This window comes from Molossus molossus, unplaced genomic scaffold (genome assembly GCF_014108415.1).
Source record: "Molossus molossus isolate mMolMol1 unplaced genomic scaffold, mMolMol1.p scaffold_m16_p_1, whole genome shotgun sequence".
Taxonomy (NCBI): domain Eukaryota; kingdom Metazoa; phylum Chordata; class Mammalia; order Chiroptera; family Molossidae; genus Molossus; species Molossus molossus.
In genome coordinates this window covers 119546587-119574211 of record NW_023425344.1, presented here as the reverse complement: position 1 = coordinate 119574211, position 27625 = coordinate 119546587, and the positions used below count along the sequence as shown (strand labels likewise).

General features: G+C 46.7%; 1 protein-coding gene across 1 annotated transcript in view; it reads right to left on the bottom strand.

Annotated features, from left to right (window-relative positions):
- CD276 (CD276 molecule) overlaps positions 1-23532 on the bottom strand; it is a 41980-nt gene extending 18448 nt beyond the window's left edge. Inside the window, exons 1-3 of the mRNA XM_036272171.1 lie at positions 23504-23532; positions 21498-21600; positions 424-544 (exon numbers count right to left, since the gene is read on the bottom strand). Coding sequence (XP_036128064.1) covers positions 424-544; positions 21498-21600; positions 23504-23532 — 253 coding nt within the window. The remainder of the gene's footprint in view (positions 1-423; positions 545-21497; positions 21601-23503) is intronic.
- Positions 23533-27625: the final 4093 nt, after the last annotated feature.

Below are 27625 nucleotides of genomic sequence, written 5' to 3'. Positions count from 1 at the left end.
CACATCATTTATTCTACATGGTGAATGAGCACCTATTACGTGGAGCAGAGAAAGCAATAAGAAAGTAAACATACAATATGTCAAGTGGAGAGAAATGGTGGAAGAAGCATGAAGTATGGTCGGGGGTGGGGAGGGATGTGCTGTTTTATGCAAAGTAGCCAGGAAAGCCTTGCTGAGGAGTTGAAATGTGACATGTTAGTGCTCACAATGCCATTTTATATAAGGGGAAATGGAGGCTAAGAAATGTAAAATAAGTTGCCTATTGTATCCTGGAGGTGGAAATGAGCATGGACAGGGTACAGGGGAGACTGGGAGGAGGTTTGATAAACTCTCCCCATCCCTGCTAGACAGAGAGGCTCCACAGGACCCACAGTGGTAGTGGGAGCCCTTCCCCACCTCCAGCCCTAAAACCGCACCCCTCACCTGTGAAGCAGAACCACAGCACTCCTAGGGTGGTGGCCATATGCACACCTGTGCCAGGACTGCCCATCTTCCTCTGAGGCAACTGACAGCTGGGCTCTTGGTGGCGGAAGGCTGCCCCTGCCTGTGAGGAAGAGGAAGTGAAGCCTTCGTCTCAGAAGGCCCTCCCCAGGCATACTCACCTCATCTCCCCTGGACCAGCTCGGAGCAAAGCTGCAGCTGCCAGCAGGGAAGTCCTTCCTGCCACACACCCACAAGGCTCTCTGCTGAAGGAAGTTTTAAGAGATGCTAGTAGGAGGGAATTGAGTCACTGGGGAGGCTAAACCTAGGGAGGTGGGCTGGAACCCACCCTTTCAGAACTATAATGCAAATATAAGGAAGAGAAGCAAGTAGAGGCAAGGTGGGCCTGCTCAGGGCAAGGATATGTTCAGAGTGGTTTGGGGAGAGGAGGAGCTAAGGCTGGAGCTAGACTAAGACATAGACTAAGAGCTCTGGCCTTTACGCTGAAGGCAGCTGGGAGCCATCAAAGATTATGGAATGGGGGAAAGGATGTGGTCCTAGGTATGCTTCATAAAGATTACTCTGACCCTGGCCAGGTTGGCTCAGCAGTTAAGAGTATCTGCCCAAGGACCAAAGGGTCTTGGGTTCGATTCCCTGTCAAAGGCATGTACCTGGTTGCAGGTTCGATCCTCAGCCCTGGTTGGGGTCATGCAGAAGGCAACCAATAGATGTGTCTCTCTCACATTGATGTTTCTGTCTGTCTCTCTCCCTCCTTCATTTCCACTGTACCTAAAAATCAATGGGAAAAATATCCTCGGTTGAGAATTTAAAAGAAAAGAAAAAATTACTCTGAAGGCATCAGGAGAATAAATGAGCTGAGCTGGACAGAAGAGACAAAGACAAAGAAGGCCTGGGAGAAAGAAACGGGACTAGGGGACGTGGGGACAGAGGAAGGGAGCAGTCGGGGGTCCACAGTTTTGCGTCCAGTGACCAGGTGAGGTGCTCACTGAGATAGAATGTGGCAAGGTTCAGTGCAAGGCAAGGTTCAGTGACATTAGCATGGTTTGTGCAGGAACTTCCAGGGGCAAGTTCTAGGAGGCAGCTAGCTGGGTGTACGAGTGTGGGGACAAGAGACAGGGAACATTTGCTAGTTTAATACATATAGACTGAGTGACCAAGACGATTAGAAATGGAAGAGGCTGCACTTTTGGGGCTGACCCCCAAGACTAGAAGCAGGACTGAGTGAGAGGTAGGTCTATGGCCTTAGGTGAGACCTCAGCAGGACCCCAGACGTCCCTGGGTCCAGCCCTGCTCCCAATCCTGGCTGTGCCCAAGGTGTCTGACTTGGGCAGACTGCTCAAACCTTTTCTCTGTGTCCCACAGTTGCTGCCTGGTTATTCATGCCAAACCACGTAGCCAGTGTTGATCTATTCTATCCAACACTGATCAGCAAGCCTATAAATGATTTCATGTTCCCATAGCCCCCAGGGGAGACAGGCAAAACTACTTGATCCCATTTTGTAAGAGGAAAAAAAAAATAAAAGCCCAGATAAGTGAAGTGAGGTATTAATGTGATGTAATTTGCCAATTAGCACAGCTGAGAAGTATTTTGGTTTCCAACACCACCTTTCTGCCCTTCCACAGGGCAAAACTACAGCATCGGTTCCAGTCACAGGCAGCAGGCTTCAGCTCTTCTAATCCCAGCCAAGCACTTCTCAAGCCCCACACACCCAGAAACTGGGCTAAGCATCCTGCCAGGCCCCTTCCCAGTTGTCCACTGTGGGGAAACCCTGAGCAGCCACTTCCTTCCCAGAGACTTCCGGTCCAAACCCGGTGGCCCAAAGCCTGGCTGGTCCAAACCTGGTGGCCCAAAGCCTGGCTACCAGTTGAGTCAGCAGCCTCCCTGCTCCATTCACAAAGGAATCCTTGGCAAGTACCACATCCTGCCTACAAGGGCCGCCACGGCCCACAGGAAAAGCTAGCGGCCTGCCGTTTCTGCCTGCGCCCTAAGGAAGCATCCAGGACTAAGGATTAAGAAGCTCCTAGATATAAGAAATGTAACAGTCTGAGGAATAGGGTAGACCCAGAAACACGGAAGTAGGGTAAAGACTGACAACCCTCAGAAGAGGGGGTGGTGGGGGGAGGGAAGAGATAAACCACAGAACTTATATGCATGTACGCATAACCAATGGACATGGACAACAAAGCCGGGGAGGGGGCAGGGGGATGGGGAGGAGGGTGTCAATGGGGTAAAAAAGGAGAAACATCTGTAACAAAAATAAAATAAAATATAAATAAATAAAACTAAAAAAAAAAAAAAAAAAAAAGAAGAAGCTCCTAGATTCCAAGTCTCCCTCACTTTCACCCCCAGACAAACCAAGGCCTTTGTGTTCTTCCTGGGCCCTTCCCTCACTCTCCTGGCTGCTTCTGCCTACACCTCCCGCCTGACTCCTGCCACCCTCATCACTGTCCCTGCTATCTCTACTGTGTCCCCACCCATAACCCCATTCTCTACAGTGTTCCTCTTAGGACCTAAGACATGAACCTGTTCACATCCTTCCCCTTGCTCAAGAGCCTCCCATGGCTCCCTATTTAGTACCGAAGTTAACCCACAGTTCCCTGCCCAGCATTCAAGACCTTTCACCTCCATACATCAAGTTAATTCTTGCCACTGGGGTTTTACTCCCTGGGGTTCTTGGGAATGCCTGCCACCTCTGTGAATGGGGGGGGAGGGATCAGGGAGCACCTCTCTCCTGATCAGACCTATCAGGGCTCCCCAAAGGCTGAGATTCCCTTTCCTCCAGCGGAAAAATGAGGGTAGTTCAGGGGTGGGTGCTGGGCTTGCTCCCTTGCCTCCTTTCCTAGACTCTGGACCCAGGAAAGTTCCCACCTTTGTGACTTACCCTGGGAATAAGCCTGCCGGCCCAGAACTGAGGAGGCCTAAGAATTCCACAGCACCCAGTGTCTCCACCACAACAGCTGGGCCCCCAAGTGCAGAGGGAAGAAAGGAAAAAACACACCTGGGAGATGAGGTGCTGCTCAGTGAATGGAAGCCTGCCCAGGAACAGAAAGCCAATCACTGCCCTTGGGGACAGATGAACCACCCTGCCCAGTACTCAGCCCTTCTCCAGACCCAGGACCTCAGACTGCATTTATTTGTACCACCCTACCCACCTTTTCTACATAGGGGAATTCTCACCCCCAGGCAGGACCTGCCCTGCAGTCCGTAAGTGCCATCCTCCCAGTGAGTCACTAGCCAGCCATTCCCCACTCCTCCTTCTCCTTCCCCTATCCCAGTCCTGGCTGAACGTGGGAACTCCAAGAAGCTCTGCCAGGAAAGACCTGAGTGCCTGGACTTTCTGAAAGAAGCAGGAGTTAGGGGCCCAGCCTACCTTTAGCCTGAGAGTACAGCAGGCACATCCAACCCCAACAGAGGTAGAGTCACAGGGACACTCCTGAGAAATGACCCAAGATGTGACCCCGATAAACCAAAACCAAAAACAACAAGGGCTGAGACTGGGCTCTATACCAAGATGCCCTAGACTTGGAGGTGCCCAAGAGGGACTCCTTGCCCCAACCATGGCCATCAGCAGCTGCCCATATTCTCCAGCCTCCTCCCAATCCCTACAGGGGCTGCTTGGGCAACACTTCCCACAAAGAAGGCAAGAAGGGTCAAGCCATGTAAACAGGGTCAATCTATTCTAATCAGCAAAGTACAGAAGCACCACTTATAAAAATAGTAGTTAAGCCTGAGGCAAGCCCTGGCCAGTTTTGCTCAGCAGTTACGTCAACCCACAGACCAATGAGTCTCGGGTTCAATTCCAGCCAAGGGCACGTACCTCGGTTGTGGTGTCCCTGGCTCTGGTCAGGTCGTGCGAGAGGCAACCAGTCGATGTGGCTCTATCACATCGATGTTTCTCTCTGTCTCTCTCTCCCTCCCTCCCACTGTTTATGATAATAAATAGAAAAGTCCTTGGGTGAGGAATTAAAAAAAAAAAAAAAAAAAGCCTAAGGCAAGCTGCACACCTAGACTGCCCAGGTACTTCAGCCAGTCTATATATATATATATATATATATATATATATATATATTTTTTTTTTTTTCTTAAGCCAGTTTGAGCTAAGTTTCTATTACCTGCAACTGAAGGAGTCCTTGAATATACATTCATTCATGCATTCAGTAATGCATTTAACTATTAGGCTGGTACTGGGGACAGAGAGATTGAAAGTGGCAGGAGAGAATAATAGAATAATAGAGAACCAATCATAGTGGGGCACCAGCCATAGTTATATGACATGCTGAATATCCTTGCTCTGTTTAACCAGAACGATTGCTTTGTTCTGGTTAAAGAAAGCCCATTCTGACCTGGCTGGGAGCTGTACGCCCTGGGAGTTTACCTCAGGAATGCTGTCCATTCTCCTTACCTGGGAACAAGGGAAAACTGTTCAACATCATAGGAAGACCAACAACCTTGGGGCCCTGGAGGCAACCCTTTGTAGCCCCCAGCCAGCATTACTTCTCCAGGCCTGTAATCTGTAACCATTTTACCCACTGTTACTCCTTTTTGCCCAACTGGTTTACCCATTGTTATTCCTTTTTGCCTACCTGCCCTTCCCCATCTAACTACCCAATATGAGCAACTGGCTCTCGAGGGAGTTCAGAGCAGATTTTTCAGGGATGACCCACTGCTCTCCCATATTGCTGGCAACGTTGGAATAAGTATTCATATACGATTCCCCTTGTTTCTGCTTAATTGGCTCAAGTAGTGAAAGGCAGCCCAGACCCACTAGTTGTCCAGTTTCAGGGTGGCTAAAATCAAGGAGCCTGCATTCCTATGGGGAAGTGGGCATGCATCGCTGCAGTGCAGTGTGGTGCACTACTTAACATGCAGTGAGGGTCACTTGGAGGCACCTCAGAGACATGATAACCCTGAGTCCTGAAAAATAATTAGCACCCCCCAGGTAGACAGACTGGGAAAGGTGGCCCCTCTCCAGCCCCAGTCCCCTTGGCACTGCCTGTCTGCCTCTCAGCCGATCGATCTGAAGAGGTAGAAAGCGAGCCCAAAGTTTGAGTTTCTAGTCCTAGCTCTGACACTTTACTGTGCAGACTTCACAGGTGACTTCCTCTCTCGGAGCTCAATGTTCTCATCCATAAAAGAAGAGTTTGGCTGGATGCTATTAGAACTTCATTATTGTGTTAAGCCTTCCTATACTAGTATATCCCTAAGGTTAGCCAATTAGCTGCCATTCAAGTCACAATGAAATGTACAAAACCACTGTGACTAAAACGACTAGTTTTCCTCTTACACCTAATCTCCTCTTCCTCTGTAGAATTTTTAGTTAGGCACATGGCCACTAAGCTTAAGACCACAGATCCCAGCCAGCCTTACAGCTGGCTATGGTCATATGACTATTTTCTAGCTAATATAATGTGAAAGCAACTGATGTATACAACTCCTGGGTCATGTCCTTAAAGAGAGGGCATATACCCCACAGATGTGGGGAGCCATCTGGGGCTAAGCTGCCAGAGGCAACACCATAGGGACTGGAGAGAAGCAAGATAGAAGGCCCCTGAGGGGCTGCAGTATCAGCCCTAAAGTACCCAGACTGTCACATGGGCAAGGAATAAACATCTATTCCAACATAAGACACTGTTGTTTTGGGTCTTTCTTACAGCACCAGAAGTGACTAATTCAGGGAGAAATCCCTCCCTTATTTTCTCTCCTTCTCTCCCCACTCTGCTCACCCCATGAAAATTGCCATTGCTCAAAGCAGCAGAAGAAGCCACATCTAAAATAGTATTTCAAAATAAGAACTGGACACTATCTCATCAGAGTCACTTAGTGATGCCTGGCCCAGATTCAGAGGTATTTTAAAGGCAGACATAATGGGCTTGGGATTGTTTGTATGGGAGGCAAGGGCTAAAAGAGTAAAGGTTATACTGAAGGCTTGAACAAACAGGTGCATGTAGGCACACATAATAAGATGGGGACACCTAGAAATGAAGCATGTATAGGAGTAAGAACAGTTCCTACTGGGCTTGAGCTATGGATCATCCATGCCAAAATGTCTGATGGACCCCTGAACACACAGAGCTGGATTCAGAACAGAGAGGGACAAGGAAGCCATCCTAGCATTCGTGGTAACAAAAGCCAAACTTGGGATCACTAAGGGAGATCACAAAGTGAGAACAGGTCCCCTAAAATTCTGGAGAAACTATGGAAGTTAATGGTCAGGATCAGAACAGGGCACCTCTCTCTGACCACCCCCACAACCTCTGGTTTTCCCCTCCACTGAAAGACACCCACTAATTCCCAAGTCAGTGTACTGGCTTCTGGGCAGCTCCTGTTATATTAAGCCAAAATCTGTTTCTCAGACAGTCCATGTCAATCCTCATTCAACCCTTTGGACCACACAGAACAAGTCTGCCCTCTCCTTTGTAACAGCTCTACAAGTTTTCAATCTTCCTCTCTGTTGATGAGGTCATCAATGGGCAGCCATCCCATATATTTTTCACCAAAATGACCCAAAATAATAGACTATCAAAGCTATGGCCAATGACTATAAATTGTTTCCATGTATTGCTCCTGATCCACATATGGATGAAAAAGGGGCCATATACTAAACCTGACAAGCTCAGAGGAGGTCAGCATGATGGGTCCTACAAACTCAGAGACCGAAAGTAACCACATAGGATGGTCTGAACATAAGATTTCCTAACTAAAAGCAGGTCATGGCAGGTAGTCCCATCCTAGGTCTGTGGCTTACTTAACAAAGGTCAATCTTCATCTGAAGTGAACCTTTGCATGGTCTTTATGTATATAAGATAACATACTTTTGGGATGTCAGAGTAATTTCCTTTATCAGACCCTCAAGGCACAACCTGGCCCAACAAAGGCAGGAGACCACAGAATCCCTCACTGTTATCTTATTCCCCACATACCATCTCTATATGCTGTATATGTTAACTATCTTATACCCTCCAATGTAAAAGAAATAATGTGTCTCTCTGTTTTACTCTTTATCCAGTCCCAGACATTTCCTCACTTTGTTTCCCCCCACCCCTTAATCTACCATGACTGGATTTCATTTACCCCCACCCCCCTTACATCTCCTTCTTTGATTCTAATGCATAAAATAAGCTGCAAAACTGCCATTCTCTGGAGCATTTTTTCAATCCATTGAGATTTTGCTTCCTGGCAATTGTCATCAGTTTGGCTCAAATAAACTCATAAAAATTCTCTACAGGTTTGGATGTTTCTTATATCAGCACATATCTCTGCTATCCTCTTCTGAAGGATTTGGAGAAGAAGTGATTTGGGGAAGAAGTGAAGCTTTATAGGAGGTTTTAGTTGTTACTACTATACTTCATCCAGTTAAGCTGAGTCCATCACTCCAACTGCCATGATCTTTTTTTTTTTTTTATTTAAATTGTGGCAAAATATATATAACATAAAGTTTATCTTCTGAAGTACTGTTTTGATAGTTCCCAGTATATAGAAGGTGCTCAATAATTTTTTAGTGGAATGAAAAACAAAGATTGAGTGAACATCAGCCAGAATGACTGCTCTCCTCTCCCTGCTGTTTCTCTTGTGTTGTAAAGGTCCACAGAGAGAAAACAGGAAAGGGAAAACCCCACAGCACTAGGGTGTGCCCTGGATCAATGTCATACAATATGTAGGGCTTGTAAGTCTTCCTACTTGTGTACCAGCTGCCCATCTGTCCATCTCAGCCCCAAGGCTGTCATGAGATGTGTCATGGCTTCTGGTAGAGAAACAATCACATGGAAAAGATCCAGAAAAAAGGTTCATTTGAAGAGGATGGGCCAATAATTTGTACCAGGACAGACTTTGTCAGGGTTTAAGAAGAAGATCACCGATCTGTTATTCCCATAATCTACCTTGTTCCCCATAAAACTGGTTATTTGCCCACCTCACATCCCCCAGCATTCATTTATCCATTTCATGCAACACCTATGTCCCAGGTGCTAGGTACTACAAATACAGATGGAGAGACAGACATACAAACATACAATCATAAATGTTCTTGTTCTTTAGGTGGGTTGGGTTTATCATTAAGCTTCATAAGTTACACATGTTACTAGTCAAAACTTGGTTCCCAAATGTCTTCCATCTCAAACAATTTAGTTCTTGACCAAGTTATTGACAGCAAAAAATGTCTTAGTTGTAGAATAAAACTTTGGTTCTCAACCCAACAACCTTTTCATGCTGATACCAGTGTGATAAGTCACGTGTCTCTCAGGTGACAAACAAAGGAGGCAATGCACGAGTATGAGGAAGTTTATGGCCAAACCTCACGCTGTTAACATCTCAGGAAATTGTGCTGTGAATATTTTTGTTTCTTGCTTTTGTTGCTGTTTATTATTACTAAATACACACAATAAGTCACCATGGGTCCTAACAAAGTTAGTGACAGCAGCAAAGTGAAAAGGAAAGTTGTGAGAACAACGATAGAGCTTAAAAGAGAAACAATTGCAAAGTATGACAGAGGTGTCTGATCTGGCTACCAAGTATGGCATGGCAAAATCGATGATCAGCACAATTTTAAAACATAAAGAGGCCATCAAGAGTGTTGATGTTGCTAAGGGTGCAAAAGTGCTCACGAAACAATGATCACAGGCAATTGAGGTAGAAAATTGTTGATTTGGATAAATAACAAGCAGTTAGCCGGTGACAGCATTTGGAGGCAATGACATGTGAATAGGCAAAGATACCTGCTGGCCTCCTGAAAGACACCCCTGGAACTCAAGGCTGGTGGGGGGTGGTTCGATCCATGTAAGACAAGAAGTGGCATTCACAGTGCAGTGAGGCAGGACGAGGCTGCCAGTTCTAACAAAGTAGCTGCTGGTAATTTTGTGACAGAATTTCAAGGATACATAGAGGCTGAGGGATCTGTTCCCCAACAAGTGTTCAGTTGTGACGAGACAGCCCTCTCCTGGAAGAAAATGTCAAAGAGGACCTACACCCACAGGAGAAGCCATGGCCAGGACACAGCCAGTGAAGGACAGGCTGACGTCATTGTTGGGGGATGCAAGTGGGGACTTTGAGTCGAATCCTCTGCTTGTCTACCCTTTTGAAAATCCGCGAGTTTTCACAAAAAATTATGTCATGAAACACAAGGTGAATGTGATGTGGAGGGCTATTAGCAAAACTTGGGTAACCGGGCAATTTTGTGTTGAGTGGATTCATAAAGTGTTTGCCCCAAGTGTGAAGAAATAGCTCCGGGAAAAACAATTGCCACTCAGGGCACCTCTTGTCATGGGCTGTGCTCCGGCCCACCCTCCAGGCTGGGGCCGAGTTGGAGGAGCACAGCTTCATCAGTTAGGTTCTCGCCCCCCAACACAGCTCCTCTCCCCAGCCGTGGGCCAGCAGGTCATTTCTAACTTTAAGAAACTCGGCACAAAGGCCCTGTTTCAGAGGTGTTTGGAGGTGACCTCTGAGACTAATCTAACCCTCTGGGGTTCTGGAAGGATCACTGTAATGTGCTCACTTGCCTGAGGCTCACAGACAAGCAGGGGGGAAGTGTCTCCCAGGCCCATGCAATCAGCTGAAGAAACTCTGACCTGACTGCTGCTGAAAGAGACTTTGAGGGCTTTGAGGATGAGCCTGTGTCTGCTGTGGAGGATACTGTGCCCCTGGGCAAGGCCATGGGCTTGGAGGTGGATGGTGACGATGTGGAGGAGTTGGTGGAGGACCACCGCACTGAGCTGACCATTGAGGAACCCAAGACCTTCCAAGGGAGCAACAGACGGCAGCTGAGGAGCTCTCTTCAGAGGAGCAGGAGGGCGGGGACGATATCCCTACTTCACTAATCAAGGAAATACTTGGGAAAGGGGGAGAAATGCAAAGTTCTACTGAGAAATATCACCCTGACAAAGAAGTAGCAAACCGGCCCTTGCCAGTTTGGCTCAGCAGTTGGAGCACTGGCCTAAGGACCAGAGAGTCCTGGGTTCAGTTCCCGCTAGGGGCACGTACTGAAAAACAAACAAAAAAGAAGTAGCAAACCGTGCAATAAACATGTTCAATGACTTCATTTCAGGCGAGTGTTAAAACACAGGCAAAATCGAGCATCATTGGGTAGGTTGTTAGTGAGACAGAGGCCCAGTGAGCTTGAGGTAGGTTCTAGTGGAGCAGAGACAAAAGAGAGAAAGAACCCAGAGGAACAGCTACCTGACCTTTTTATAGAAGGGGCCTCCCCTTCCAGACAACAGCATCCCTCCACCCCTCCACCCCTCTATCCCTCCATCCCTCTTCTCCATAGTCAGTCTCAATAGCTCTCAACATTAAAGGTAAGTTTTTAGTGTATACATAAATTTTCATTTTTTACTTTCCATTTCATTTCTTTGTTGTTAAATTTTCATTTACATTGCAAGTTCTTTTTGGTTATTTATAGATTAAACTGTACATTAGACATGCACTGTATATAAGAAAAATTAAAACAGGAAATCATTTGGAGGTCTGGAATGGATTAATTTATGTTATTTCTAATGAGAAAAAATGATTAGGTTTTTTAAATAAATTGCTTCTCTAACAACCTTCCAGAACAAATTAAGTTCAAGAACTGAGGTTCCACTGTATATTACTTTGCTTGCAGCAAATAATAATAATAATAAAAGCCAACAGTGTTGAATGCCTGCAAACGCACCAGGTTCCGTTCTAAGTGCTTTTGCGCGTATCAACTCCTTTAAGCCTACCAACAATTCTAGACCCTGTTATTATCCCATTTCATAGATGAGGAAATTCAGGCACAGAGTTGTAACCTGCACAAGGTTACAGAGCTGCTAAACGACATATTTGAAATATCACTTTTTTTGTTGTTGTTAATCCTCACCCAAGGATATTTTTCCATTGAGTTTTAAATAGAGTGGAAAGGAATGAGGGGGAGAGAGAGAGAAATATCGATGTGAGAGAGACACATAGATTGGTTGCCCCAGGGATCAAACCTGCAACCCAGGCAGGTGCCCTCCACTGGGAATGGAATCTGCGACCCTTTGGTCTGGGGCTAGTGCTCTAACTGCTGAGCCAAACCAGCCAGGACTGAAATATCACTTTTTAATATACATTTTTATTTTTTAAAAGTCATCTTTATTGTTGAATGTATTACAGATGTCCCCTCTTTTGTTCCCCATTAGCCCCCCCATCCTACCCAATCCTACCCCCCTCCTGCCTTACCTATTAATATATATTTTTTTTAAATATACTTTTTATTAACTTTAGAGAAAGGGAGGGAGAGAAGAGAGAAACATCATTGTGAGAGAGAAACATCAATCAGTTGCCTCCTGCACACACCCAGACTGGGGACTGAACCCACAACCCAGGCATGTACCCTGACCAGGAATGAAAGCAGCAACCTTATAGTGCATGGGACAATGCTCAATCAACTGAGCCACAGTGGCCAGGAAAAACATCACTTTTATAATAAAAATAGGAAAAGGGTTTGGGGAAAAACATATAATTAAAGTAGAATATGACCAGTTCTTTGATTCAGATTTATATCAGATATTGTGGGAGAAGAGGGTCAAGCAATTTGCTGGAGGAGTAGTGGGTAGATTAGGAAGGGCCTCAGAGAAGAGGAGAGATGGTCCAGCTATCTAGAAGAGGAGCCAACACAGACAAGGTGTTGAGGAGGAAGCAACCCCAGGAAGACAGAGACTCCTGGGAGAGGCTATCAGGGGGTGAGGCCAGGTAGTCAGGGATTGATTAAGGACCATGAATTGATCCTGGAACAGTGGAAAACTGTAAAAGGCTAAAACCTATACCTATGCTTCTCTTCCTCTGCTGTCTACCCCAAACTGTCCTGAAATGTCCCTAACAGCTTCTCAGAGATCTTATTTCCAAATTTACTCAGCACCAGGACAGATAATCTTCATGGCCAGAAAAACCCATTTAAAACAGATTATCACTTCCCCACCTGGAAGTTCCTTCTTCACAGTTTCTGCTGCTTCTTTCACTGACAAAGAAGCAAAACATGCTGAACAAATCTTCTGCCTTTAGTCACTAGTCTGGATACTCTTATTCTGCTGCACATCCTTTATCCTAGAGAGCCCTTCTCCAGTTCTAGACTGGCTCATTCTGATAACAAGGCCGCTTTACTGCAGAAAACCCAGTCCATTTGATGCTGGTGCAGCTGATCCCCATCGTCAGGGTCCAGCCTGTGACAAGACCTAACTCACAGAGAACCCCTGCCCCACCCCCATAGAGCGATTGGCCTGGAAATGGGCTAGTGAGCCAAGCCACACCCAATCAGAGACTTCCCTGGGCGTTCAGGAATTATCAGAAAAGACTTTCTTGCTGAGGTTGCTAAGAAGGAGGATGTGCTCTGAGGCCATTAGCAATGAGTCTATCAACTACCAACAATATAAAAAGTTGACCCAAACAAATAAATGGGCAGAGATGAAAGCTAAAGGAATACAGAGCCCTAAAACTATTTTTTAAGCTCCAATGCATACCCGAAGCGCCCAGGTACTTGAACCAATCTTTTCCCCCCTTAAGCCAGTTTGAGCTAAGTTCTATTACCTGCAACTGAAGGAGTCCTTGAATATACATTCATTCATGTATTCAGTAATTTATTGAATTAGTCACTAAGTGCCTGTTAGGCAGACACTGGGACAGAGAAATGATTAAACCATGTGTCCTCAAGGAGCCTGCATTCCAGCAGGGAAGATGGACACACACATGCATCACTGCAGCCCAGTACACTGTACTACCTAAGATGTGAGAGCCATCTGAAGGCACCTTAGACACTTGGTAATCCCCAAAGCTACCCAGGTGGTGAGGTTGGGAAAGGCCATGCCAGGCAGGAAGAGAAATCCATGCAAGGGCACTAAGATAGGAAGCAGCATGGCAGCCTGAAGGAATTGCAAGCAATTCAGAATGGGCTGACATGAATTGCAAGGTGCTGATTACAAAAGGGGGAGAAACTAAAAGAAAGTTAGGGACTTTGAAGGTGATGAGGAAGAAATAGTTTGAAGTAGAGGAGTAACATTATTGCTATAGGTAGGCTCAATCTGGATTAATTGATTAATATGTAATGTTAACTTTGCTGAGGAGGTTTAATTTTAAAGAAAGATATACAAAAGGGCAATAATTGATGGTGGAATTTGAAGAATTAAAGAATTTTTTTCAAGACTGTACCCTCCTGGAGCTGCTTAAAACACCCTATTCCACCTGTGTGTAGACCTACAACTGGTCCTGGATGTAGGATTGAGTCAGGCAGGGGTCAGCAAAGGTCCAGATAGAACATATGTTAGGCTTTGTAGGCCATCCAGTCTCTGTCATAACTGCCTGCTGTAGCAGGACAGCAGTCATAGATAATGTATAACGAGATGAAAGAGCTCTGTCCCAGTAGAACTTTATGGACACTCAGATATGAATTACAAATTCATTTTCATAAATCACATGATTTTTTTCCAACCATTAGAAATGTAAAAACCATTCTTAACTGTGGCTATACAAAAACAAACAGCAAAAGATTTGGCCTATGTGCCATAGTTTTAGAAACTGGTTTATAATCACTGTGCAAAGATACCCAGGTAGCAGCAAAAGTGGGAAACAATAGGGAACTGATACATTAACTATGGCCAATCTAGATAATGAAATAGCATACAGCTTTTCAAAAGAAGGCGTACTAATATGGAAATAGGTCCATGACATATTGCTGAGTGAATAAACTATATTTGTGTGAACTCATTTCTGTGTTAATAAAATGCCCTATGGTCTCAGATCTAGTCACCTATGTCTCTCTTCATCTATCACCTATATTTCATTGCAGGTCCTTCCTTCTCCAGCACTTCCTTGTGTCTTCTAGGATCTCTCTTCAACTCTCTATTATTTTTATCCTATATTATTTTATCCACTCCCATGGCTTTAAGCATCACTATATACTGGCAACTCCCAGATTTACTTCTTCAGTCTGCATCTTTCATATGAGCTCCAAACTTAAACCCAGCTGCTTCCTAACCTCTGCTCCAGTGACTCATAGGCATCTCCCCCTTCACATGTCCCTCTTCAAACTCTTGATTTCTCCCCCAAATCTGTTCCTGCCCAGTCCTTTATGCTTGGTAAAGGCACTCTCCAACCTCTGCTCAAGCCAGAAACTAGAGTTTTTCTCACCTCTACAGTCCATCACCAAGAACAGGCACCCCGAAACATATCTCAGGGGTACACAAACTACAGCAGCTTGAGTACCAAATCCAACCCACCACCTATTTTTGTTCAGCTCACCAGTTAAGAAAGATTTTACCTTTTTAAATGGTTGGGGAAAATCAAAAGATTATTTTGTGATACAAGGAAATGATATGAAATTCAAATTTCAGTGTCTACAAATAAAGGTTCACTGGCACACAGCCGCACTTCATTTGACTGCACGTTGTCTGGCTGCCTACACACTACAACAGAACAAGGAATAGCAATGCCTCAAACATTTACTTTCTTGCCCTTTGCAAAAAAGTTTGCTGACCTGAGATATCTTTACTCTCTCTTTCACCTCTGTTTCTCTCTCTGGTCTGCCAAGTCACCATCATCTCTTGCCCGAATAACCACAAAGCCTGTTCACCAGTCTCCCCACTTTCTCTCTTGTCTCCCTACCCAGTTCTATACTCCAACCTATAATCTATATTCTACACAGCAGCCAGAATAGTTGCTATGAAAACACAAATTGCATTATGTCATCATTTTTTTTTTTATCCTCACCTGAAGACATTTTTCCATTTTTTGTTCAGATAGAAATTGCATTATGTCATCATTTTTTTTTTTTATCCTCACCTGAAGACATTTTTCCATTTTTTGTTCAGATAGAGTGGGAGGGAAAGAGAGGAAGAGAGAGAGAGAGAAACATCAATGTGAAGGGACACATCGAGTGGCTGCCACCCGCACGACCAACCAGGGCCGGGGACGAACTGCAACCGAAGCCCGCGCCCCTAGCGGGAACCGAACCAGGGTCTCTCTGTACCGCAGGCCGACGCTCCAACCGCTGAGCCAAACCAGCCAGGGCTCATGTCATCATTTTTAATATTTCAATATTTTATCTCAGGACTGTTCCTTTTACTTGGGATAAGACCCCAGCTCCTCCATGGCACTACCTGGCTTGGCCCTGCCCACCTCCACAGACTGGCCATCCCCACAGTGGGCCTTCCAAGTTCTCTTGCAAACACAGTTCCTTCTTCCTGGATGGATGGGTAACACCTCTCTTTCCTGAGAGTCACCTTGGCAGAAAAGCTGGGTCAGAGGTCTACCACTCTAAGGTAGTCCCTGATATTCATTGCCTAGTTTGTTTTCTTCTTGTCATACTGGAACTTCCCTGAGTAGGAAACCCATCTGTTTTATCTACTATTGTAGCCTTAATTCTAGCAAAGGCTTGGCAATAACAAGTGCTCAGTGCATTGTTCAGGGAATGAATGAATGAATGAGTGTGTGTGTGTTAGGTGGACAGAGAGGGAAAAGGGTCTAGAACCCTGATAGGGAACCCAGCTCTGGGATATGGGAATGAAGGTCAAAGTCTACTTCCATTTTCTAGTTGATCCACTTCTGTTACTTTGACAATGAGCATGTAATTCTTTTACAATTAACAAACGGAAAAGAACAACATTGAAGAGTTATGTGAATTTTAGACCAGGCTCCATCACTCACTGCTAGGTTCGAGCAAACCCATTCCCTCTCTGGGTCTCCATCTCCTCAACCCTCAAAAGAGGGTCCTGGTCACCATTATCTGCTGTGACCACATGCTGGGCTGGCCTAGTCACAAAAGGCTTCATAGGAGAAATAAGCTCTGGTGTTCCGAAGATGACCTCGTAGTCTGACATTGAGGTTCAAATCCAGACTCTGTTACTTCCTAGTCATGTGACTTTGGAAAAACATTCTCTCTAAACCTCAATTTGTTCATTTGTAAAATAGGGATTATAAACTCTATCCTCATAAGATGATTATAGAACTGAATTGAGCAGAATTATTTAAACCTACCTAATTAGTATAGGCGCTCTATAAATGGGTAGGGGATTAGGGAGGGAGTCGTCTCCAGAGTCCCTTTTTCTGATAATCTGAGTCAGTTTAGGCCTTTAGTGTTCAAAGCTATCCACTGCGCACTGCTCCAAGCCCCGTGATCCCACCCAAGAGAAGTCAATTCTTCCTCTCAAAGTGATTTCTGTGTGAGTCAGGACAGCAGTGTATCATCAGGGCCAGCTCAGAAAGCCGGGCCAAGTTTTTCTTGGCATCTTCCACCTGCTTCCCTTTTGGATTTAGGAAGAACAAGGATGAGAGGAGACTAGGACAGAGAAGAGCCCTTGGCCTTTCCAAGCCACACTATCCCCATCACGTCATCCTCTCCAAATTTAAATCTGGGCATCAGAATGGGAGGAGGCAAAACCTGAGAGAACCCAGCCCATCTAGGTGGGTCTGAGAGCATGGTGAGGGTCTGCCTTTCACACCCTCTTCTGGCTAGGATAGTGATTTTCAACCAGTATACTGCAAGAGTTTTTAAAACATGCAATACCTATTTAGTCAGGTTTGTCAAATTTAACAAAATGACAACAACCAACACAACAATAGCTATCCAGTGTGAACGAATCAAAATTATATCTATCTTTTTGTCAGATCGGCAAAAAATACATTTTTTGGTGTGCCCCAGAATTTTAGTTTATGTGTGCCATGAGATGGAAAAGGTTGAAAATTGCTTGGCTAGGGGCCACCCCAATATGAGTTTGTATCTTCCAGGGCTCAAAATCACTTCAATGGGCAGTGTGACGCCATCTCAGAACTTGAAGTGTATGCAGAAGCCATACACACACGTGAGTGCACACATATGCACACACACATCATTGTTGGTACAGAATCCTGAAGAAAGTAAAGCTACACTGAGCTCAGAAGAGGTCCAGCCAGAAGAAGGGGAGCAAGGGGAATGGAGAGGGAAAGGGAAGATATGAGGGGTTGCAAAACCAAATCAGAGTGGGGTTCCTGGCAGGCTACAGCACACACATCTCTATTCATTCAACCTCTGTTGTGTCCTGCTAGGTGCCACCTAAATATATCTGGAAATCCCAACCCTTCCAGAAGACTTTCCAGACTTCACTCAAGGAAGAACCCACTTTCTCCAGATGTGTTCTGTCTAAATGCTTCCCTGCTTCCAAATTATTTGTCTCTATCCTGAAAGAAGCTCATCCTAGTAGAACAATTCTGCTGACCCCTGTCTACTAAGCACCAATCCCTCTGGCTCGCCAGAGATTCCCTCTCAGGAGTATAGCCAGCTTCCCAGTCATTTGAGTGTAAAGGTCTCTTGGAGTTCACCTGTTTCAATGCCCTCCTCCATGACCATTGCACAGATGAGAATCTGAGCCCAGAGAAGGAGGGCAGGCTTCCCAAGGGTCCAGGCTGTCATCCTGTCATCATCAGAGGTGACTGAGAGCTCTCAAGTATCCCCAGGGTTTGATTGCTCACATGTTTAATGGATTCCTCAGGCCCCCTTATCTGCCCCAGGATATAGGTTGAGCTCAGACACAGGCAGGTCTGAGTTCAAATTCTGACTCAGAACACAGAAGTCAGGTCACAGCACCACACATCATAGGCTCCAGCCCCTAATGACCCTGCTGCTGCCACATACCCCAATATAGGGCCTCTCCCCCAAGCACACATTTCAGTGTCTCCCCTGGGGAGTTCCAGTCCCTCAGAGCCTATGCTGTCTTTAGGGTGACCTAGGAGCCCTACCTCCCAGATGTAGTATTTCTCCCTGCTCCAAGGCCCCAAGGCTCCAAGGCTCCCAACAAAAAATGCTTCTCACCCCCACTCCAAGCAGGTTTCCCTCCAAAATACTCTCCCTAGTCCTCGGGAAGGCCAAATGTCTAAAGGCATAAGGGGTGTGGAGGAGGTAGATCACTGGTCAGAACCAGAGGGTACGCAAGTGGCCCCTGGAGGTATGGATGTGCTGAGGGCCAGACCTCCAGAAGACAAGCACTCTCAGCTGTAGCCCTGACTGTGCTGCCTGGATGATTAGTTGGGGACACCCAGACCAGGCCTGCCCTCTCCCTGTCTCTCCAGATGAGCGCTCTCTGCCTTGCTGTGGGGACCCTTAGCACATCTTGCCAGGCTACAGAACAAGGGGTAAAGCTTATGCCTGCCTCCAGGGTGTCAGAAATATCCAGTCCTGGAGACAGAGCGCATCCCAGCTCCAGCATTTGCCAGCTGTGTATCTTTGGGCATGTGACTTCCCTTTTCTGAGCCTCAGTTTCCCTATCTATAAAAAAAAGCTGATGATACCCTACCTCATAGGACTGCTATGATGATTAAATGAGATGATATTTATTAAGCATCCAGCACAGCTCCACTCCCAGAATCTGAAAACCCAATGCTCTTCTCTGGAACCTCATACTGCAGGCGAGGCAGAACTGGGGATAGCAAGTGAGGGAGGGTTGCATAACAGCACATGTGGCTCTCTTCCAGATGTTTTTGTCCCATTCTGAGCAAACAAGACCAAAGGAAAGTTCTCAAGAACCACATATGACACCCTCTTCCCTTTTCCCTAGGTCCAGGCTACACATTCCCTCTTTTGCTGGTGGACCACCCTGCCACTTCTGCCCTGAGGGGGTGTGGGAAAGGGAGAGCAATGAGAAGTTGCCACCCACTCAGAAGATAAGCACGTGGGTGGTGATATCATCCTGCCTGCCTGTCTTCTCCTGCCCCTGACCCCATGACTCAGGGCCACAGGCTCAGGCCTTATGTAGTCATAATCTTGGAGGCTGCTTGGATTTGGGTCATTTTCTTCACCCAGCCCAAACCCCACATGTCTAACCGAGAACCAACAGGACAGATGCCTGTCCTACAACACTTTCTAAGAGTCTCTCTGGGTACTGTAGAGTCCTAACTCATGGCTCTGTGATCTTACTACGTCTCTGACTGCAAACAGTATTGTCCAGGTCATTGTGAAACCCAAATTCTGCTCCAAAGAATTATGATATATGACTCTGGAGAAGGCCACAGTTTTATGATGGGGGAATTCCCACAGGAAGACTCAGAAGTCAACCTCACCAGTATAAGGACACATGCTCCTCAAAAGGGACAACACTTCTCTAACTGCCCTTTCCACAAACATTCAAGCACCCAGATGTTAGGCATCTAAGCATGCTAGACATCCAGCCACCAGCTCCCATCAGGTGCCTGACAGAGCTGAAGAGGACCAGGGACAGGAAGGAAAGCAGTCCTCAAGTCTGGCCCCCTTCTCATCCTCAGGCTCACATCAACACAGGCTGCTCACCTCTAACAAGCTGGATGGTCTGATTCCTTGGAGCCCAGGAGTCTGAAGTAAACTAGAAAGCTCAGAGCAGGCAGGAGAAACTACCAGTGAGGTCACTGAAGAGAGAAAAGAACTCCAAAGATCAGTCATGGGAGCAATAAAAGCATCGCTGAAGCCACTAAGTGAAAAGATCACTCCAAGGCTCCCCTTGCGTTATGAGCCCTGTGTGCAAAAACTGATGCTCATGGTGCTGAACCAAAGTCATGAAGGAAAATGAGTGTCCTGATGTCAGAATGTGCTGTACATAACACGAGAAGAAAGATTTCCATGTTCAACAGTTAACAGAAGTGTTAGTGCTTCAGCTGGGGAACTTCAGATGTCAGGGAAATGTACTCATCCAAAATAGTCCCATTCCCAAAGAGCTTAACTACAAACCACTATTCCGACTCCATAGCTCTTCACCCTTCCCTGCCACTGAGATCAGCCTGATCCATCCCAAACGTTTCAATTTCAAGTTTAGACTTCTATTCCCCCCAGCTTCCAAAAGCACCCAACCTATGGTGCAGGCCCCCAAACTACTGGGAGAGCTGCACAGCATCAGATTTCCTAGGAATTTCTGGGAGGCCAGAGGGGATTAGCCAGGAGGCAGAACTAAATAAAAACCTCTCTTAAAGACAAACGCTTCATAACTTTCTAAAGCAGAAGCAGCTAACTGCTAAAGAAAAGGACCTGGGGCTTAACTAAAAGACAAATCAGACTCATTTACAATCATCCACATCCCATATTAAGGTCGTTTTTCTCAATTAAGTCAAACACCCTTCCCCACCACTCAATTTTTTTACTTTACTATTTGCTGGACGTTTTCTCTCAGTGAAAGATCCCTTGTGAGTTACCTATCACACATTTCTAATTAGGACAGGTTGCCCTTTGAAATAAATCCCCTTTTCTTGCATTCCACTGCCTTAGACCCCCAAACCTGTCAATTCGCTGGCTGAACAGCAAGTGAGGGTCTTGGGACCTGGGGTTCAATCACCTCCCCTCTACTGTTCCCCAGCTCTGGTCCCACCTTCCCTCCACCGGTTCCCCACCTGTCTCCACCCGATCTCACCTACCATCTCCCTGAGACTTCCCAAGCCCAAACCACTTCACCCTTGTGCTTTCCTGTTCTTTGGCGTCCTTCTGTCTCCTCCCCTCCCCCAACACCTATTCACCCCTCCCTCAGGCCAGCTGTCCCTACCAGTTCTCAGAATCTACCCCCCTCAAGCCCACTTCTGCACGTACAAGTCCTCCGGTCCTCCACTCCTTCACTCTTCAAGCCCAAGCAGAGTGGACCCTAAGCACTCGCCCTTGCCTCCAGGCAGCTCCCCCTCCTCAGAACTCGTGGTCAGAATGTTTTCCTCCGCAGAGTGCGGGGATCTGCTGACCTCCCAGCTCCAGCTAGCCGGTTAAGCTTTTCAGAATCACCAACACAGTGACAGATCTGCCTATTGTCCCACGCACACCCGGGACCTCCGTAGTCAGGACCACCCACCCAGCCTCTTCCAGCGGCGTCCGGGCGGGGGCAGGTCACACAGTGTCCCAGCCCCCTGGGCCGGAGGGAGGAGGAGGCCAGGTGGGAGGCGGGGTTGGATTCCAGCCTCCCCCAGCTGCCCCTGGGCCCGGGAGCTGGGATGCCGCTCCGGTTCTCCGTGCTCACGGCGCAAAGGCCGGCCCGGGACCAGAGAAAAGGCCGGGCGGGGACGCCCTGAACGGACGGGGACGCCCCACGCCAGCTCTAGCGGCCCTGCAGCAGGCGTGGGACGCAGACAAAGGCCGCCTGGTCCGCGCCACGCAAGCACTCACCGCGCCGCGCCCACTCCCGGGATCCCGGACTCGGCAGAGCTTCGGAGTCGCCGCCGCCCTCCGGAGGCTGGACCCGAATGGGGTTCGGGGGCTGCCCGGGAGTCTGAGGGGCGGGGCGGGCCTGAGGAAGCCGCGGGCCCGGAAAGGCGGCGGATTCGCCCAGAGCCCGGATTGGCCCCGCGGCGGCGGTTTGGGGCCCAGCCTGAGCCCGCCCGCTGGGCAGGGCGCCGGGCCTCGACCCCGCCCCTGGACCCAGCCCGGACCACGCGGGGAGAACGGGCGGGCGCTCTGCGAAGGGAGCACGTCTAGTCTTTTCCCCTAGCCCACCCGGTTCCCACACTCCCAGGATCCAAAGTTTATTTGCTGCGAGGGGGACAGGTGACCAGTCTCTGACCCCACCCTCCCACCCCCTTCCCAAGAGGCTGTTGTGGGCAGAGCGGGAGCTCAGATTCCGCTGTGCGACTGGGCATCTGTTCCCTCAGCACCAGGCTGGTACCGTGGCCTGGAAAGGGTTAACTCGACTGCGAGGAATTAAAAACTGCTCTATAAATACAGCGTCGTGGGCGCCTGAGACAACCGCAAGATAATTTCCACGGAGCTGGTTTTCCTCTTTTCCGTCCACCCCACCCCCCACCCCCCGGCCAGCCCTACCCCCAGCCGCAGGGCTGGCGCTGGCCAAACCAGGCTGGTTCCAACAAAGGGAGCAGCTCAGACCCCCATGGCCTTGGGCTCTGTCCTTAAAAGACCGACCTCCAGCGCTGGAGGAGATGCTGTCCACACTCTGCCTTGGCCCATCTCTCCCTGCACCTGTTCTTCAACAGTTACAGACAGTAACCGCTCCAGTATAACAGGCTTCTGTGGGCCATGGTCTTGCCATGCTGGGCTTCTTTGAATTCTCACAACAGCCCATCAGGTAGGCAATATTATTCCCGTTTTACAGATGAGAAAACTGAGGCTCTAACCTTGTGCTTCTGCCAGGTCTACCACCAAGTAGCAGTAGATGTATCAGAGAGGGCTTAGGAAATATACATGAACACAGGCACCTCTGCATGTCAACCAATGTTTTAAAGCTCTTTACCATTTTATCTCATTTCATCTTCACAACAACTCAGTAAGGTAAATGTTATTATTATTCTCATCTTTACCAATAAGAAAATTAAGACACAAAGAGATTAAGTAACTTGCTTGAGGATATCCAACTATTAAGTGGAGGAACCAGGATGCATCCCTTTGAATTCAGTGCTGAATTGAAACATAACTCTGTGGGGGGGGGGGGGGTTGTTGCATGTGCATGTGGTCATGGTGCATGAAAATGTGTATTTGTGAACACATAAGCAACTCTGTGTTTGAATCTATGTACACATGCATTTCTGAATATAAGTTTGATGGTGGCTGTGTCTATCTGGCTGCTCCTAGGGATAGGAGCATGGAGTGGGGCATCAAAACCAGGCCATCTGATCCAGTGTCCCAGGAGGTTATCAGCCTCCCCAACAATCCACACTGCTCCCTCTGCCCTGTCAGGTCCTCTGCAGCCTGGGCCTGGCCTTGAAGGTCTCAGGATGAGTAGCTCCCACCCAGCCCCACAACCTGGAGAGAAGCATCTAGGAGACCTGCAGCAACATTCTTGAACTAATCTAAAGGAATTAACTTTCCTTCCCTTGTCCAAAAGTCAGTTCTGTGCTTTGTGCCTTGCTGGGGTGACTCAGGTCTCGTTCCAGAGGACTACAGTCTGACTGGGAAGGCACAACTCAGCCGTGATGGACAGTGAAGGAACAGCACGGGGCAACTGTGATAGTGGGGGAGGGAGGAGACTTATGATAAAAGTCAAAAGACAAGTATGATAAAATTGTTCAAGAGAACAGGTCAAGAGGGAAGAAAGTGAGGACTGGTACTCATTCTTGAAAGCAGTGGCTTGAGAGAGCGCTGATCCCCCAGAAAGGGCAAACACCTGGGGCAAGAGGATAGATAACAGGTCTCCAGGACAGGCTCAGCTGAGACTCAGATACCTGGCCAGGGACAGAAACAGAGTGACCATCACAGTACACAGGAATCCCCTCATTTCAGAAAATGTTTGTTCTATGCCCAGTTGAAAATATATCCTTTCTCAGACTCCCTTGCAGCCAGAGGTGGTCACATAACCCAGTGTGGCCCATGAGATGGGAGTGAAGCTCACTAGTTGGGGCTTGGGGGAAGCTTGTTAAAGGAACAGGCTTCCACTATGGAAAATAGCAGGGTGGTTCCTCAAAAAATTAAAGCTAGAATTACCATAGGATTCAACAATCTCACTTCTTGCTATGTTCCCAAAACAATTGAAAACAGAGTCTCAAAGATATATTGTACACCTGTGTCCATATCAGCATTATTCACTATAGCCAAAAGGTAGAAGTAACCCAAGTGTCCATCAATGGATGAGTGGATAAACAAAATATGGTACATACATACAACAGAATATTCGTCAGCCTTAAAAAGGAAGGAAGCCCATCGTGTGGCTCAGTGGTTGAGCATTGACCCATGTACCAAGAGGTCATTGGTTCAATTCCTGGTCAGGCCCGATCCCCAGTTGGGGGCATGCAGAAGGTGGCCAACTGATGTTCTTTCTCATCGATGTTCCTATCTCTACATGCTACAACATGGGTGAATTTTGAGGTCATTATGCTAAGTGAACTAAGCCAGTTACAAAAAGACAAATACTGTGTGGTTCCACTTACATGAGGCATCTGGAGTAGTCACATTCGTAGACACAGAAGGTAGAATGGTGGAAATCTTAGGGGAGGACTCAGGGGAGGGTCTCAGTAGAATATTCATCAGCTTTCCAGGTATGCTTTTTCAGGGTCATGGTGTCCACTGATCGGTCGGTCGGTGCCAGGACAGGGGGTCATTAGTCAATGCAGCTGGTCCTAAGGCAGCCACAGCGTCATGTGTCTGGTTTTGCTTCTTTTCTGGGCCTAGAGTTGAAATAAAACTGAGGTCTAGATGTTATCTCTAGGAAGGAAAAGGTCAAGGGGTCTAAACCACATGACCAGCCATATGCTGGGGGAGGAAAGGTTACCCTGGGGGTGAGGTTCTTGTTTTCCTAGTTTTGCCCATTGTTAGGCATCTGGGGCTTTCTACCCTGGCAAGTTTCTTTACCTGGCCCATCGTCCTTACTACACTCATGTCTGTCTAACTGCCTATAACTAAACTACTTGAAATCAAGAAATCCTAAACTCAATCCAGGTATTAAATCTTTAGTACTAATATTGCTGTTTCCAGTTACAGGGTCTATTATGAGCATTTGATTTTAGTTGTGTTTGAGACACTGTGCCTGGGTAACATTGGGGCATCTGACCATAGTCCCACAAGGACTATGGAATATGGGGAAGGTTTAACTGTCCAGTGGTGAGAACAGTTTATTCAGTCCTCCCTAGTGGGGCAAGTTCTTCATGTCAATTCTTGATTTCTGAGGTAGGACCACCAACTACCATTCCTAGCCCCCTTTCCCTCCCTGGCTTCTCTCAGCCTACTGTCCCTGTCTTCTGGAAAAACAGAGTGTGGGACACAAGTAAGCCCCTCTTGGACCATGTCTTGGATGCTGCTAGGTCTCCACTCAGGTCACTGCTCCTGGGGAAAGCTCGGTCCGCGATCAACAGGCTGTGTGAGTTGCCACATCCTCAGCCAGTGACCAAGGCTCAGTCCTCTTACAGTGTCCCTCCACCCTGTTTCTGCTACCAGAGGTGGGGCTGTCTACCTACTGGCCCACTTCACCCAATGTTACTACCTCAGATGTGGGGTGTTATTTCTTATTGGCCTAACCTCTTTTTTCATTTGGGGGTCTAGTTGTTGCTAAAGAATACGACCTTGCATTTGTTTTCTTAAAGCAGGACTTTCAGCATAATAACATATTTGGCATTTCTTCTTTCCTCATTTCCCATGATGAAATAATTTAAAGGAATCTCTACAATCAGACTCTGCAACAAAACCCTGGGGATTTCCAAACAGACTATAGCAGCAGCAATGACTTTATACACTCCGGAAAATGTGTGGCCACCTCTGAAGAATGGCCACAGCCACCAAGTTTCTCTCTTCACCCTAGAAATTCCCCAATCAGCCCTTCATCCTGTTGGGCTCAGCATTGCTGTCAAAACATGATTCCTCTCCATCACCTTCCACCTCTCTCTAAATATTCACACAGTTCAGTTCCTCTCACTTTAGGGAAAGGTAGTCTATCTGAGGTGGTCCTCTGAAACTGGACAAGTCCACTTCTTTCCCCCCAGTCTTCTGGCATGGGTGCCAGCTTCAACCCTGGTCTGTTCTGACGTGTGCTGCCCAGTGTTCTCTGCTTGGCTCATGTCATGTCTCCCCAGGTATTTTGAGAGCTCCCTCAGGGGAGGAACCCTAGCTTATTCTTCTCCAGACTCCCCATTCCCACTCCCCCACCCTCAACCCCCACCCCCCATGTTGAGAAAACTTGAACTCTGGAGTGAATGCCTTAACCCTGGCTGGAAGTAATGGGATGCAGACAGTGCAGTAAACTAGAAACCAGGATGTCCCAGCCTGCCAAGTAGTGACCATGTAGCCAGGGGAAGTGGGTGAGCTGTCTGGGCCTCTGCCTCTTCTTCCAAGAATTATCCCCCTCCCTACCACCAGCTCCTCTGTAGCCAGCTGAGCTACCAGTTCTTTCTCACTGAGAGCACCAGAAAAATTCCCCCTCCACCCTGTAGCAAGCAGAACGAATGAAGCAGGCTATGTCATGGACAAGAAGCCTTCAAGTCAGGAAAGGACTTACAGCTGGCCTCCAAATTCCCTGTTCTTTTGTATTTTATTAATAAAACATTTTAAATTACAGTTGACATACAATGTTGTATTAGCTTCTGGTGTACAGCCTAGTGATTAGACATTTATATGACTTACAAAGTGATTACCCTGATAAGCCTAGTACCCATCTGACACCATACATAGTTATTATAATATTATTGACTATATTGTATATGCTGTAGTTTACATCTTGTGACTGTTTTTACTACCAGTGATTTGTACTTCTTAATCCCTTCATTTTTTCAACCATCTCCCCAAACTCCCTCTCATCTAGCAACCATCAATTTGTTCTCTGTATCTGAGTTTGTTTGTTCATTTATTTTGTTCTTTAGATTCCACATATAAGTGAAATCTTATGGTATTTGTCTTTCTCTGTCTGATTTACTTCACTTAGCATAATACCTTCCAGGTCCATCCATGTAGTTGAAATTGGCAAGATTTCATTCTTTTTTTTATAGCTGAGTAATAGTGGTCAATTAATCTATGACAAAGAAGGCAAAAATATACAATGGGGTAACGACAATCTCTAAAATAAACGGTGTTGGAGAAAATAGATAGATAGACGCAAAAAATAAAAATAAAATTATACCACCTTCTTATACCATATACAAGAGTAAACTAAAAATGGATTATACACTTAAATATAAAAACTGAAATCATAAAACTCCTAGAAGAAAATATAGCCAGTAAACTCTGTGACACTGCTCTTAGCAATAGCTTTTTGGATATATCCTTCTCAGGTAAGAAAAATAAAATAAAATAAATAAGTAAATAAATAAATAGGACTACATCAAACTAAAAAAGTTTTATACAGCTAATAAAACAATCTACTAAATGGGTGAAGATATTCACCAATGATACATCCAATAAGGGGTGGGGGAATTATTATCCAAAATATATCAGAAACTCATATAACTTAACATAAAACAAACACAATTCAATTAAAAAATGGGCAGAAGACCTGACTAGAGATCTCCCCTCCCCCGCCCCTAGCTCCTTTTCAAGTTCTCCCTCCCATGTTTGACATAGGCACTTGCTACCTTTTGCCCCCTCCTGGTGATAAATGGAAATGCAGCTGAAGAGGGCTTCCATCCTCACTCCATCCTAGGTTTACAATGATGCTCCTCAATGCCAGTCTTGGGATTGGAGGAGAAAGAAGGGGTAGAGGTGGGGAGGTAGGAGAAGCAGTGTGAGCTGGGGCTGTGGAAGTCAGGGGAGGTTTTCCAGAGGAGTTGGGCTTAGAGCAGACCCTGAAAGACAGTAAGAATTTGACAAATGAACAGCCTCAGGGTCCTGCCTAGGTCTGGCACTTCTCTAAGATATTGCATTGTTGA